The sequence below is a fragment of the Cololabis saira genome, chromosome 22, assembly GCF_033807715.1.
Source record: "Cololabis saira isolate AMF1-May2022 chromosome 22, fColSai1.1, whole genome shotgun sequence".
NCBI lineage: Eukaryota > Metazoa > Chordata > Actinopteri > Beloniformes > Belonidae > Cololabis > Cololabis saira.
The window spans coordinates 29738174-29752868 of NC_084608.1; the positions used below are offsets into that span (position 1 = coordinate 29738174).

General features: G+C 38.0%; 2 protein-coding genes across 3 annotated transcripts in view; both read right to left on the minus strand.

Annotated features, from left to right (window-relative positions):
* LOC133422950 (NACHT, LRR and PYD domains-containing protein 14-like) overlaps nucleotides 1-3282 on the minus strand; it is a 28699-nt gene extending 25417 nt beyond the window's left edge. For both annotated transcript variants that reach the window (XM_061713013.1, XM_061713012.1), the window contains exons 1-4: nucleotides 3250-3282; nucleotides 1709-1780; nucleotides 1393-1579; nucleotides 545-664 (exon numbers count right to left, since the gene is read on the minus strand). In XM_061713013.1, the coding sequence (XP_061568997.1) occupies nucleotides 545-664; nucleotides 1393-1541 (269 nt within the window). In that variant the 5' untranslated portion in view covers nucleotides 1542-1579; nucleotides 1709-1780; nucleotides 3250-3282. The remainder of the gene's footprint in view (nucleotides 1-544; nucleotides 665-1392; nucleotides 1580-1708; nucleotides 1781-3249) is intronic.
* LOC133422945 (NACHT, LRR and PYD domains-containing protein 14-like) overlaps nucleotides 1-14695 on the minus strand; it is a 471822-nt gene that overhangs the window by 289931 nt on the left and 167196 nt on the right. The window lies entirely within an intron of this gene.

A 14695-nucleotide genomic window follows, 5' to 3' on the forward strand; every position in this document is an offset into this window, starting at 1 on the left:
CCTCATAAAGGATGGATTTTCCATCTTCTGACACTTGGACCGTGATCTGACAAAAGCACCTGGGGCTTTGTTAAGGTACAACTGGTGCGTTACATTTGTAACTGGAAATAAAAGGTTTATTAATATAGGAAAAGTACAATAGGAGGTTTGATAGGATTGATTCTAGTTTATAAATGAAAAATTATTAAAACTAAATCACATGCAATTATATGAAAATTTATGTTGTTTTATATTTAAGTTATCTATTTATTACAAGCAAACATCTTTCATTGTTAGTTTTTAATGTCATGAACGAGTAGAGTCCTAAAACTGCTGCAGACTCTCCTGGACCGATCTGGAGAGCTGGTTTCATCCTGAACCAAACTCTGGTCTCTGAACCAGCAGGACCACATGGTTGAGGAACACAGAAGACTCCGTGGTGGAAAAAAAGGAACCAGAAGGAAAAAGTGATGTTTAAAGAACCTAAAACATCCAATAAACCACCATGGACAGAAAATATAAAGTCATGATGAGTCATAGAATCAGTTAACAACAGTTGTCTTACTTTGTGTCTGAGGGTCCAGGTTCTTTACTGAATAATGGAGGTTGATCTTTGGACCAGTCACTCTTCATAGACAAACAGCTGGATCCTGGAGACTCTGGTCTCTGACTGCGGTACCGACCTCTGCAAACACAAATTCCCATCAGTCACTGATAATATTGCTGATGAGCACTGAAGAAGATCTACAGCAGGGTCTCCAACTCTGGTCCTGACAGCCACAGTCCTGCATGTGTTAGATGTTTCCTGCTTCAGGATTGTCCACCCCTGATCTAGTCTGTATCCAGTCCTGGAGCAGATTACTGCTTTCCTCTCCTCCTGACATCAGAGCTCATGTTTCCTCTGCAGGAACCTTCCACAGGGATGAGGGATCTTAGGACATTCCTGCTTCCTGACCCTCTGAACATCTCAGTGATTCAAACTCAACACTTCCTTAATTGAACTGAAATTCTTTTGTTGATGACAAAATAAGATGAATCCATTTACAGTTTTTGTGCAGATTTAACACCAAACTGTCCTCCCTCCAAAACCTATAAAGTGTTGAAAAATAACTTGTTTTTATCAAGAACAATTACAAATTGTTAAGCATTTTACCTACAATCAAACCTGCAATAACCCACGTTATTAACTCACAGTGGTAGCAGTAGTACTAGTAGCAGTAGTGGTAGTAGCAGTAGTAGTAGCAGTAGTAGTAGTAAGGGTAGTAGTAGTAGTAGTATTAGTAGTAATAGGCATAGTAGCAGTTGTCTTAGTAATGCTGGCAGTAGTAGCAGTGGTAGTAGTAGTAGAAACACTACAAAGTGACCAAACATGCCAAAAACCCTGTTTTAGCAGTTTTTAATGTCATGTCATACTTTGTGTCTGAGGGTCCAGGTTCTTTACTGAACTTTAGAGGTTCATCTTTGGACTGGTCACTCTTCATAGACAGACAGATGGATCCTGGAGACTCTGGTCTCTCCTCCTCTTTCTTCACACAATCATCCATCTTCTGGACTTCAGTCATTCAGAGACATGAACCACAAACACCCACCATCTTTGAATCTGTAGACAGAAACTTTATTAGAACACGACTAAGTCATGAAATCAATGTAACAACTTTCCCTGAAGGACTTTGTCAAAACTCGTGAGGAGGAAGAAAGAGGTTTTACTGATACTGACGATGAGACAGACCTGAAGCTGAGTCTCCTCTAACCTGACGCCAACATTTCTGTCCAGGTGGGATCTGTGAAGCCGAGTCTTCACCTGGAGAAGATATTTTCTGTTTCATTAAAAAACTTGCTGAAAAACAGACTTACAAAGAAACTTTGTGTTAAATTCAAGTCTCACAGAGAATAGTCTAAAATTCTGAAGAAGATAGAAACTTAGAGCTTAAAAAAGTCTCAGTTACTGAAATAAATCAAACTTGTAAAATCTGTAAAAATCTTCTGAACATCAGGATAACACACACGCACACACACGCACGCACGCACGCACGCACACACACACACACACACACACACACACACACACACACACACACACACACACACACACACACACACACACACACGTCAGAGGTTGTGTTGGGGCGTGTTTCCTCTGTGAGGAGGAAGAAGCTCCTGTTTTAATTCAAATATCAACAAAGTATCATCCAGAACCCCCTGCCTTTACACCAGAAAGTGATGTCAGAAAGTCATGTGACCATTAAATGTGAAGTTAGCTGGATGTCAGAGAGGCATCGCAGGTCCTTCCTCCCCGCTGCCATCAGACTGTACAACCAGGCTGATCTCAGTAGCTAACGGACAATAAATAACATGTGCAATAACAACATGTGCAATAACAACATGTGCAACATCTATGCAATATCTGTCTGTCTACCTCACACTCATCTTACCTGCTTTTTTGCACTGTTTTTTCTTCCTTCGCACTACTTTTATTTCCATCGCAATGTATACTGTCTATATCCTGTAATTATATATATTTTTTTACTTTTTACTTTTTTACCCCCTTCCCTGCATGTGTGTGTTAACTGTACTGCTGCTAATATGTGAGGGAGTAATAAAGGTTTATCTTATCTTATCTTAACTGCTTCCAGAGTCTCTTTTCCTGTGTTTGATTAAACCTGATACAGGAACGTCTGAACACATTTATCTGACCCCAAACTATTTACTTCTTTTTTTTAATACTTTTATCCTGTTTTTCTCCATCTTATCCCCCGTGCTCCTAGCTAAGTCAGTCGTGGGTGTTGCTCCCTCTACCAACCCCAGGAGTTCCTGCTCTGAGCTCAGGTCTCCTCCTGACTTGAGGATGAGCAGCTTCTTTCCACCAGACAGGGTGGGGTTTCTCCGGCGGGACGTAGCGCGTGGAAGGATCACGTTATTCCGGCCAGATCCCCCCATGTGTTTCCCCGGCTGGCCAGAGGGGGCAGTAGAGCCAGGACTGCTGCATGTTTTTGTGAGGGAAGCTCACATTAACTACCAAGGGAACACGGGGAGAACATGCAAACTCCACACAGAAAGACCTTTCACCAACCCCACCCAGGGTGCTGAAGTCACGAGGGAACTTAAGACGCACTCAGCGCCCACAGCGTCCCCGGCAGGAATCGAACCCAGGACCTTCTTGCTGTGAGACTGCACTACCAGCTGCTCCACCGTGTCCCCGAACTATTTAGTTCTTTAGTTTCAGTCTCAGACACTTTAACACCAGCAGAAAAAGAAGGAATAAACACTCACCTGGTCTCCTCTGCTGCTCCGTCCACGTCGACATGGACTCTGAACTCTGAACTTTGAATCTGTCAGGTGTTTTTCACCTGCAGAGCTGCTCCTCCTCCTCCTCCTCTTCCTCCTCCTCCTCACTGTATTTACAGGAAATCACATGACCACTGATGAGAGAGAGTTTTACAGTCTGACTCAGACACTTTATCAGCAGCAGAAGAAGAACCTGACACACGTGGAGATGACTTCACGGAGCAGATAAAACAGGATCAACAACTACGGCTGGTGATTTTCATAGAACCTGCATCAGTTGTCAAAGAGCCATGTTTTGGATTCTGGGAGAAAGAACGAGACCTGAATCACCAGGAAATAAAACAGATTGACCTTAAGGTGGTTGGTTTTGCTGCTTGCAGATGTTCAGATGTTCTCCAGAGCAGAGACGGCTGCAGGAGACGGCAGAGCCAGGACTGTTCAGCTGAGCAGCCGGTATTTTCCATGTGGTGACGGAGCTCCGGTCCTTCTGGACCAGAGAGGAACCACAGACACAGAAGCTGCTGCTGAGGTGACCAGCACATCTGCTGATGCTGGACCTCATTTGAACTCTGACCCCCCATAGAAAATCCAGGGAGCAGCTGTTTCAGAAGTCCCCACGTCAGTAAAAAGAGTCCACCGGTGTGAAATGTGTTGTCAGTATAAATACAACTGCTGTGTGAAGGTCTCAAGTGTGAGTTCATATTATTCTAAAGCATATACTGTACATTTAATTCAGTATGTATTTTATTGTTTCATGGATCCTGTCTTGAAGAACATCATGAAATCATTTCAACCGTCATGACAGTTCGTCCCCAGACACAAACTGGTTATTTTCTGCAGCAAGTCAAGACAAATCGATCCCAGATAACGGATCGATGCAGAGCCAGAAGACAAACTCATTCAGGAGCGTTTAAGGGTTTTTGGATGATGTGAAAGTCGCCTGACGTCTTCATGTAGCTCCAGCACACGCATGAGCACTTCCTGAGTTGGTAAGGTGAGTGAAGGACAGGAGAAACAGCACAAACATGTCCAGAGCTGCTGAGAGAAGCTGTGAATGTGACTGAAGAAGCTTTGAAGAGAATCCTCAACCCCAGCAGCTCCTGCAACAGTTTATCCTGCACAAACATCTCAGATGGAAACCTGCCTGAATTCACCACATGTTCCTGTACGTCTGTGTAGGTGACAAATACATCTTTAAACTTTATAAATGACCATTTCTCACTTCTGCTATTGTATACAGAACATTCAAAATGTTTAATACAACCTTAAATCAACAAAAGTTGTTAAAGCTGGAAGAAAATCTCACAAAATGAAATGAAATGTTCCAACAAAATCAGTTCATCCTCAAGTGTTCTGAGATTTTTCCCAAAACACATTTGTTTGTGTAAATGTATTTGTCTTGTAAAGATAAACTAATTTCAAATCAATGTTTTCAAAAACAGCTGCTAAAGTCATGTGAGCATAACGTGGGACTGCAGGCAGAACGATGAGAAAACGACTCTCAGTCCAGGTCGGGACGTCACTGGACCTGTTTTAGGTCAATCATACGTTACAATGTATGTGTTACTATTTCATGTAGTCGGATGAACTCTTAGACGTCCAGCATCATTTTACCAGGACTTCCACTCTCTTCTTAAACATCTCATGGATTCATGCAACCACCTTTGATATTGGAAAGATGACAATTCATTCAGACTCAATCAGAAGCTTTTTAACACGACCTGTAAGCTCAGTCTGGGAAACACAAATGCTTTTACCCTTTCCTTATCATTTATGTGATAATAATAATGTTTAATAATAATAATAATACATGTAAATGATCATTATTCAGCCTCACAACAACCCGTGGGGCTCATTTTTCCACAACAACAGTAAACAACAACTTCAGTGGACTCACGTGCTGCTTAATCAAAGCAACAAAGGACAATAATCACATCAACAATAACATGTTGCTAAATGGGCAGTTCAGTGACTGCACACAGGAAGAAAAGCGTTTTTCTCACCGTTTGAAGAGGAAGAGCATCCTCCCGTCTTCCATGGTGGTAAAGTGGTGAATGAGCCGTCGTAGAAACTCCCACTGGCCTTTAGGTCCTCGACAGCAACAGTCCATGTTTCTGTTTCTGACATCCCGCTGAAGATGCTGACGAGCCCAGAACCCTGCAAGAGTGCTGTCACTTTAGTAAAGTATTGCTACTAAAAACCCTCCATAACTGCACTAATAATGTTGCTACTTTACTGAGGAATCAACACACACGCCGTTATTTCCTTCATGACGTTGATGCTAATGTGCTGTAATGTGATAATAATCATGACCGGTACATTGTATTTCCAGACCAGTCGTCTCATCTTGTACATTTAATATCAGTTCTGTGTCTATCTGAACTTATTGATTCATCTATGAACTCTACATTTAATATCAGTTCTGTGTCTATCTGAACTTATTGATTCATCTATGAACTCTACATTTAATATCAGTTCTGTGTCTATCTGAACTTATTGATTCATCTATGAACTCTACATTTAATATCAGTTCTGTGTCTATCTGAACTTATTGATTCATCTATGAACTCTACATTTAATATCAGTTCTGTGTCTATCTGAACTTATTGATTCATCTATGAACTCTATATTTAATATCAGTTCTGTGTCTATCTGAACTTATTGATTCATCTAACTCTATTCTAGCAGTCCGGGCTCAGAGCTCTTTCCCGCCTTACGCGGTTGCTAGGCAACGAGCCCCACCGGCTGATTCCGTTAGGTTTACGTTTATCAACAATACAAACATAAAACCTAACCATAAACTCACACATTACACATTCACCCATCAAGTACACGATTATAACTCTCCATTCTTACCTGCAAACAGCAAGAAATATGTATTACTTATCCTCGTTACGCCGCACACGTCTTCACAGTCAAGTGTGTTCTCGTTCTCACAGTGTAATCCCGCGAGACTTCCATTGTCCCCAAACATAGTGCAGCGCCCTCTGCTGGTGAGAGTTGGACACTGCATCACCACATTTGTCGATAAACGAACCTTTTCCCATCAGACAACACCGACAGTTGGAGATAAATGACAAACGCTGTATCTTAATATGTGTTTACGGATATTACAACAAAGCAATGAATGTGAATTTCTATGCAAAATTAAGTCAACATATAAATTAATGGAAAACAACATATACTTCAGACAGAGTGATATTGGGTGGAGACCATAATATAGCCCCAGCTTCATGGCTAGACAGAATACCTCACAGAAACTCTCAACCTGTATATAGTGACACTATATTGACTTTGTGTACAACAACACAGGTGATTGATTATTGGAGAACATCAAATCCAACATCTGTTCAATATACATGGTATAACTCTGCAGGAAACGGACAATGTTCCAGACTAGATTACTGGTTGATTTCGTGTGAGTTATGCAATAATATCTCAAATTGTGAAATTTCAGCCGCTCCGCTCACAGACCATTGCATGATTAGTCTAACTTTATTAACATCTAAGCAACATCAGAATTCTCCAAATATTTGGAAGTTTAACAATGATTTACTACAGAATGTTGGATTTTGTGATCAAATGAAATCTCTTATCATGGAAGTTGAAAATTTTGACATGTGCGATGTTAGTAAATGGGAATGGTTCAAGTTTAAGGCCAAACAAATTGCAATTGACACAGGCAAAAAACTGTCACATTTAAGGAAACATAAGCAGAAGAATCTATTCGACAAAATTAATTCATTAACAAATAATACACAATTATCCTTAGACAACATTACTGAATTAAAGTTACTACAGACCCAGTTAGACGACATGTATACAGCAAAGGCAAATGGAGCTTATATTAGATCAAGAGCTAGATGGATCGAAAAGGGGGAAAAGAGTTCAGCATATTTCTTTGGACTGGAAAAACAAAGACACACTAAGAGAAAAATAAGTAAGCTTATGACAAATGACATTATATTAGAAGATCAGAAATTAATCCAGGATGAAATTTGTCTCTTTTATTGTAACTTATATAAATCAAAATTTAATAATTCAGATTGTAACATTTTATGTGATAGCATCGATGAGGACATAAAAAAGCTGGATATAGAAGACAAACATATACTTGAAGAATGATTAAATATAACAGAAGTTGAAAATGCATTAAAACAAATGAAAAACGGTAAATCACCAGGGATTGACGGTTTAACAATTGAATTCTTAAAACATTCCTGGGCGGACATTAAAGAGTTAATATTTAGAGCTTTTTTGGAATGTATTCAGAAAGGATGTTTGTCCCCAACTATGAAAACAGGTTTAATAACTTTGTTACCAAAACCCAAAAAAGATCTGTTGATGCTAGACAACTGGAGACCAATAACCTTACTATGCAACGATTACAAATTACTTGCTTTAGTTTATGCAAATCGCCTAAAGGTAATACTTGGAAAACTTGTAGAAGAATATCAATCAGCTTTTATAAAGGGAAGATATATTCACAACCATATTCGACTGATTCTGGATATGATTGATTACCAGTCATTTATTCAATCAGATAGTTTAGTGCTTTTCATAGATTTTTTCAAAGCATTCGACACCGTGGAACATGATTTTATGTTTACAGTACTCAATAAATTCGGATTTGGAGAAGGGTTCTGCAAGGTTATTAAAATGTTTTATAATGATATCTACAGCTATATCTCCCTCAACCCTGGAATGACACCAAAAATTAATATCTTACGTGGAATTAGAAAAGGCTGTCCTACTTCGCCCAAATTATTTATTTTATGTACACAAATGCTAGCATATCTAATTGTAAATCACACTCAAATTAAAGGAATTACCATTTTTGATTATGAATATAGAATAAGTCAATTTGCAGACGACACAGTAATCTTTCTAAAGGATAAATCTATAATTGAAAAAGCCCTAAATATAATATCAATCTTTTCTAAAGCTTCAGGTCTGCGCTTAAACGTGAAAAAATGTGAAATACTACCTCTTCATCCTTGTGCTGAGATAAATATAAGCTCCATCCCTGTTAAAACGGAATTAAAATACCTAGGTTTAACAATGTCTAAAGACAGAAACAAGAGAGAAAAACAAAACATGAGAAAATAGATAGTATGAAAAAATCTCTCAACCACTGGCTTATGAGAGATCTCTCTATTCTCGGAAGAATCCTACTGACAAAAGCAGAAGGCATATCAAAACTAGTATATCCTTGTCAATCTCTTTATGTTCCTCCTCAAATGATTAAAAAGGTAAATTCTGTCATTTTTAATTTTATCTGGAAAAATAAGACCCACTACCTTAAGAAATCTGTGATGGTTAAAGACTATAAAAATGGTGATTTTGAATCCATGATTGGTGTATTTAAAGTGAATTGGATAAAAGCTTACTTGGCTCAACCTGAGTCCATATGGTTCCACATACCAAATAATATTTTCCAAATTGTTGGAGGATTAGAATTTCTGTTGAGATGTGACTTTGAAATAACTAAACTGCCAATCAAATTGTCTAATTTCCACAAACAAGTACTGCTCTACTGGAAAATGATGTTCACCCACAATTTCACACCGCACAGCTCCACCTTGTGGAATAATAGAACCATCACTATTAACAGGAAGACCTTATTTAAACCAGAATGGTATGATAAGAAAGTCCTATATGTTACTGGCTTGTTGGATGTAAATGGCAATTTATTGCAATTTAATACATTTGTAGAAAAGTTTAGTTTAAATTGCTCTTATAGAGAATTCAATAAAATCTGTAGAGCTATTCCACTTCCCTTGAATGACATGATAAAAAATATTCTTACATACTCAAATGTGATTGTCAAACTGCCTGATTTAAAAGTCGGTGAATTGAAATTGGGTGAAAGAAAATGTAATAACAAAGTACTTGGAAATGTGTTTAAAGAAAAGCTATTCAATGATATCAAAAAATCTACAAAAATAAAGATAACAGAAATTGAAGTAACGTTAACAAAGATATACAGCAGCTACCTTAAATGGCCAATTTCACCCAAAGCAAAAGAAATTCAGTTTAAAATAATAAACAATATTTATCCTGCCGCTGAAACCCTAAGGAGAAGGTTCAATTTTGACGTAGATCCTTGTGTATTTTGTAAAACAGAACACGAAACAATTGAACACTTATTCTTTTCTTGTTCATTCACAAAGCTTTTTTGGCAAGATGTTTATCGGTGGTTAAAGATTGGGATCAACGACTATAGGAGCCAAATAAAGTTGTCATTCACTGTGTGTGTCTGTGGGTGGCGCTGTGTGTTACCCGAGCCACAGGTATAAAGGTGATGACGTAACATTGTTTGACAGAGGTTTTTGACCGCTGTGGCGCTAAAGTTACACTTTATGCTTTGTCTGATCAACATTAATCAAGACGCAATAAATACTCTTTTAATTGCATCAGAAGAAAGCGTCCTGGCTCGTCCGTCACCGCCGGGGAACGTGGGCAGCAGCAGCCAAAGGCGCGTCGACCAGATCCCGGTCAAACATTCTCAGTAGCCTAAAGCATTGGGCTTGGCTCCTACAACAACGACTGTATGTTCAGCAAGTTTCAGGTCATAATTTATATGGATGGTCTGCCAAAGAAGGTATCCAAGATGGTGAACATAATTCTAATTTGGGGTAAATATCATATACATAAAAATACATGGAAAAACAGCAAACCCTCCATAGTATGTTTTAAAAACGAAATAAAAAGTTATATAACATCTATTAAGGTACTTTCAAAAGAAAATCAGCCTATAAATGATTTATGTGAAACCATGTTAGAGTCTCTTGCTCTTTAAGATACAATCTTGCTACGCTTATACTTTTTTGTTGAAATGTCAACCCCTGTGATTATTTTATTTTGTGACAATTTTCTTTTTATTTAAATTTAGAAGTTTATCTTGGAAAAAATGTATAGTTACATATTCGCTTGTGTGTTGTGAATTTATGTTTCAGTTGCAAACTAATGTTTCCTCAAAGGAATTTAGTAATTTTGAAAATGTTGAATAAAGTTTGTTTAAAAAAAAAAAAAAACACTTGAAAAAAAAAAAAGACAACACCGACAATTTTCAACATACTCATGAGCTTTATACTTAATGCAAGTAATATTAAACATATTAATAATAATAATATGGATATATTACCGATGGCTCTTTATTGCACATTTTCACCACATAACATTTACGCTGTTTTACACATCATAAAACTCTCAATAATTAATGAAGAGAGACGAGGTGGAGACAACAGAGCCACAACACAGAAGGACATAAACCGTTAAAAAGGTCAAATTAAAGGCATGGCAATTAGTGTGAAGACTCAAATGAAAGTCAAAGTTAACATCTGTTTTCACCTCTATTGTGAATAATCCTGATTTCCAGCCTGGGATGGTGGATGTTGGTTTTAAACAGTGGGGTGATAATGGTGTTCATAGACTGAGAGATTTACTCTCTGATAATATGGTTATGACATTTGAACAAATGATAGACAGATATTCTATCCCCAGAAATGACTTCTTTCGTTATTTGCAGGTAATGTATTATATGTTGCACAGTACTACCTTGGTTGAGAACCATGAAAGCTCTCCTATTGATAAATTATTATTTTTAACAGGAAGAGAGATATCTGTAAGCCTATTTTATAAAGCTCTGTGTTTCACACCCTGGTTGGGCTGGACAAGCTTAAAGGCACATGGGAGAAGGAGCTAAACATCATAATTGATGATGAAGAATGGAAGGATGTATTCAATAATTTCAGTTTGCAATCGCCCCCAAGCAATACAGTTAAAAATGATACACAGAATGCACATGTCCCCCAACCGTAGACTTCAATCTCTCACCCATGTGCCTTAAATGCAAGATAGAAATGTGTACCCTAACTCATTGTTTTTGGTCATGTTGTAAACTGCAGGTGTATTGGTCTAATGTGCTATCTGAAATATAAAAGATATTGGACTTAAAACTGGATATGGACCCTGTATCTCTTGTATTGGGCGTCCTAAGACAACACTTAATATCAAAACATAATCGGAGGCTGTATTGTATTACAAAGTACCAACTATTAAAGGCTGGCAAAGAGTGGTGTTTGATCTGGTGCCATTAGAATACCTGACATGTATATTACATTCAAAAACAGACCAATTCTATAAAGTCTGGGAGCCTTACTTGAACTATGTAGAGCCTGATGTCTTGACTGGTCATACTATATATTTTTACGGTAACCCAGGGTATTATTTATGTGAATCTGAGCTGGTGTTTTGTTGTTTTTTTTCTGTTTGTTTGTTTGCTGCTTGTTATTTCTGTGGATCATATTATGTATCCATTCTTTGCTTGTAAAAGTGAAAAATGAATAAAAATATTGTATAAAAAAAAAAGGTCAAATTAAAGTCTGACTTCTCTGCTTCCATCAGCAGACACTTTTTTTCCAAATGTTCTTGTAAATTGAACATCCAGGTGGAATAAAAAGTCGGGCATTATCACAGCTTTGGAGGTTTGCTACTGTGGACACAAAATCCAAATTGTATTTATAGTAAAACATAAAATAGCCACATACCTAAGAGGGCCAAAAAATGTGAAGTTTTCAATCAAATAATTTGCCCATAAATCAGCTTGAAATTGGACTGATTGTGATTAATTAGTAATTAGGATTCTGAAATACCACTAACCTCCACTGGTCGTATGTGACGTCACCAGGTCTGTATATTTTTATAGTATATATCATGTATTATAGTACTCTGTCAGCACGTTATAGTATAGTATATTTTTATAGTATATATCATATATTATAGTACTCTGTCAGCACGTTATAGTATAGTATATTTTTATAGTATATATCATATATTATAGTACTCTCCCAGAACGTTACAGTATAATATATATTTATAGTATATATCATATATTATAGTATAAATTGTATTCGATGGTGTTTTTTCAATAAGAGGATTGCAACAGTTCGCCCTCTGGTGGTTATATATGGTAACTGCACTCAGTGTAAAGTTAGAAGAATTAAATGACAAAAGTACATCCTGTTATTCCTTTCAAAATAAATCGACAATAAACCGTTAAAAGGGCACGACCACAACGAGTCTATTTCGAGGAGAAATTAGTGCAAATACAATCTTCATCCATCTTCTTTAATTAATTAATGTAATTACAGTCGGTAATCTATGAATTGTTCTCTAATTAAAATGAATTACAGACGATAATGTCGTTAAGTGGAAGAAAACTGTAGTTTCTAGTGTCACCACAAGAGGGCGGTCGTAACAACGTTTCGCCCTCCAGCAGTTCGCCCTCCAGCGGTTATACAAGGTAACTGCAGTCAGTGTAAAGCTAGAAGAATTAAATGACAATAGTACATCCTGTTGTTCCTTTCAAAATAAATTGACAATAAACAGTTAAAAGGGCAAAATGAGTCTGTTTCGAGGAGAAAATAGTGCAAAAACAACGTTCATCCGTCTTCTGTCATTAATTAATGTAATTACAGTCGGTAATTTATGAATAGTTCTGTGATTAAAATGAATTACAGACATAATGTGGTTAAATTGAAGAAAACGGTTGTTTCTAGTGTCACCACAAGAGGGCGGTCGTAACAACGTTTCGCCCTCTAGCAGTTCGCCCTCTGGCGGTTATACAAGGTAACTGCAGTCAGGGTAAAGCTAGAAGAATTAAATGACAAAAGTACATCCTGTTGTTCCTTTCAAAATAAATTGACAATGAACTGTTAAAAGCACGACGACAACGAGTCTGTTTCGAGGAGAAATTTGTGTAAAAACAATCTTCATCCGTCTTCTGTCATTAATTAATGTAATTACAGTCTGTAATCTATCAATAGTTCTGCAGTTTGGATGAATTACACACAATAATGTTGTTAAAGCGCCTTTCTACAAAGAAATGTACGTTTTACGTCTCATTTATTCATTCACACACGCACTAATATACTTGGGAAACGGCTAGGCACCAAATATAATATATTTAATTTTCTCAGATGGCAAAAATAAGAACTTTATTGATCCCACAAAGGAGTAATTCATGTTATATCAGCTATAGAGAACAAGGTAGTGCCGAAAAACAATATATAGTGCTCCACCTTGCTTCTCTTTCCTTTTATTGCAACACATTCATTTACATACATGACAGTGGTAAATAAACGCTGCATTGATCACCACACTACACACACTGCACTATCACTGTCTCGTCTTTTTCTTTTTTTACATCCGTGATTTTAGTCGTCTTACAGAATCAGAAATTCATCTGTTAATAAAATATGTAAAATATGTCAAAGTGAAGGACACACACACTCACACACCTAATCTAACGTCTGCTGCAAGGTGGAAAGGTGAATAAATCTCACACTGTGAAAGCTTTTATCAGATAAAAGTAGTGACCATGAATATATATGAAGACACTTATTAAAAGAAAACTCTGACATCAACTCCGTTTGGCTGCATCAACCTGTAAGCTACAAACAAAAACTTACTTTTGTTGGGGACAAATTCTCAGTGAGAATTCACTTTACAAATACAAAATTTCCCCATTAAGAGCTTTCATTTGCTGGTTTTAAGGTAAGTTATCATTAAATATAAGTAAAACTAAATGTATTATTTTTGGAAATCGACCTATTAATCAAAGTGTACAAATCACTATTGATAACGTGGAAGTGGAAAGAGTTTTTGTTAATAAGTTTCTTGGAGTGGTTATTGACCATAAACTGTGCTGGAAGCCTCACGTCAACTTCTTAAAATAACAAAATATCAAAAACCATTGCAATTCTATATAAATGTAAAAATATTCTAACATTAAATTCACTAAAACTCCTGTATCAATCTTTAAAGGTGACCTATTATGAAAAACACGTTTTTTCTTGTTTTAACATATATAAAGTGGTCTCCCCTCACCCTGCCAGCACAGGGGAGACAAAATACCATGAATTTCTGCAAGCTCTCTGACCCCCGCCGGACTGAGTCCCCAGTGTCACGTGGCCTTTTTTTGAGCCATTCTGAATCTGCGCCTAGGGTGACGTCACCATAGGCGCTCATTTCCATAGGTTCAGCCTCCGCTGCTGAAACCACGCCCACAACCAGCTCTCTGGCTCTGGCTGGAGCGGTCCATCCTTCAGCCAGTCGGACGCGGCGCCTCAGCGCCGCGGATCCAGGTTAAATCATGCAGGTTCCCGGGTGATTTGGGAGCTGGGTCCTCGGGGGTCTGTCCCAGACTGGACCAGCTTCACCCTTCGAGATTTTCAGCGAAATCTGTCGGTTTGATCCCCGATAACGGGCGATGCGCCGCGGATGCGCTCCGGAGCGGATCTGTGCGCCCGCCGTGGAGTTGCGGTGCCCGTCGCGCAGCATCCGCCGGTTAGATCCGGCTGAAATTCCGCTGGTCGGTCCCCGGGAGTCCCTGCTACCAGTCCAGGCGGGTTCCTGCGGTCCCGGC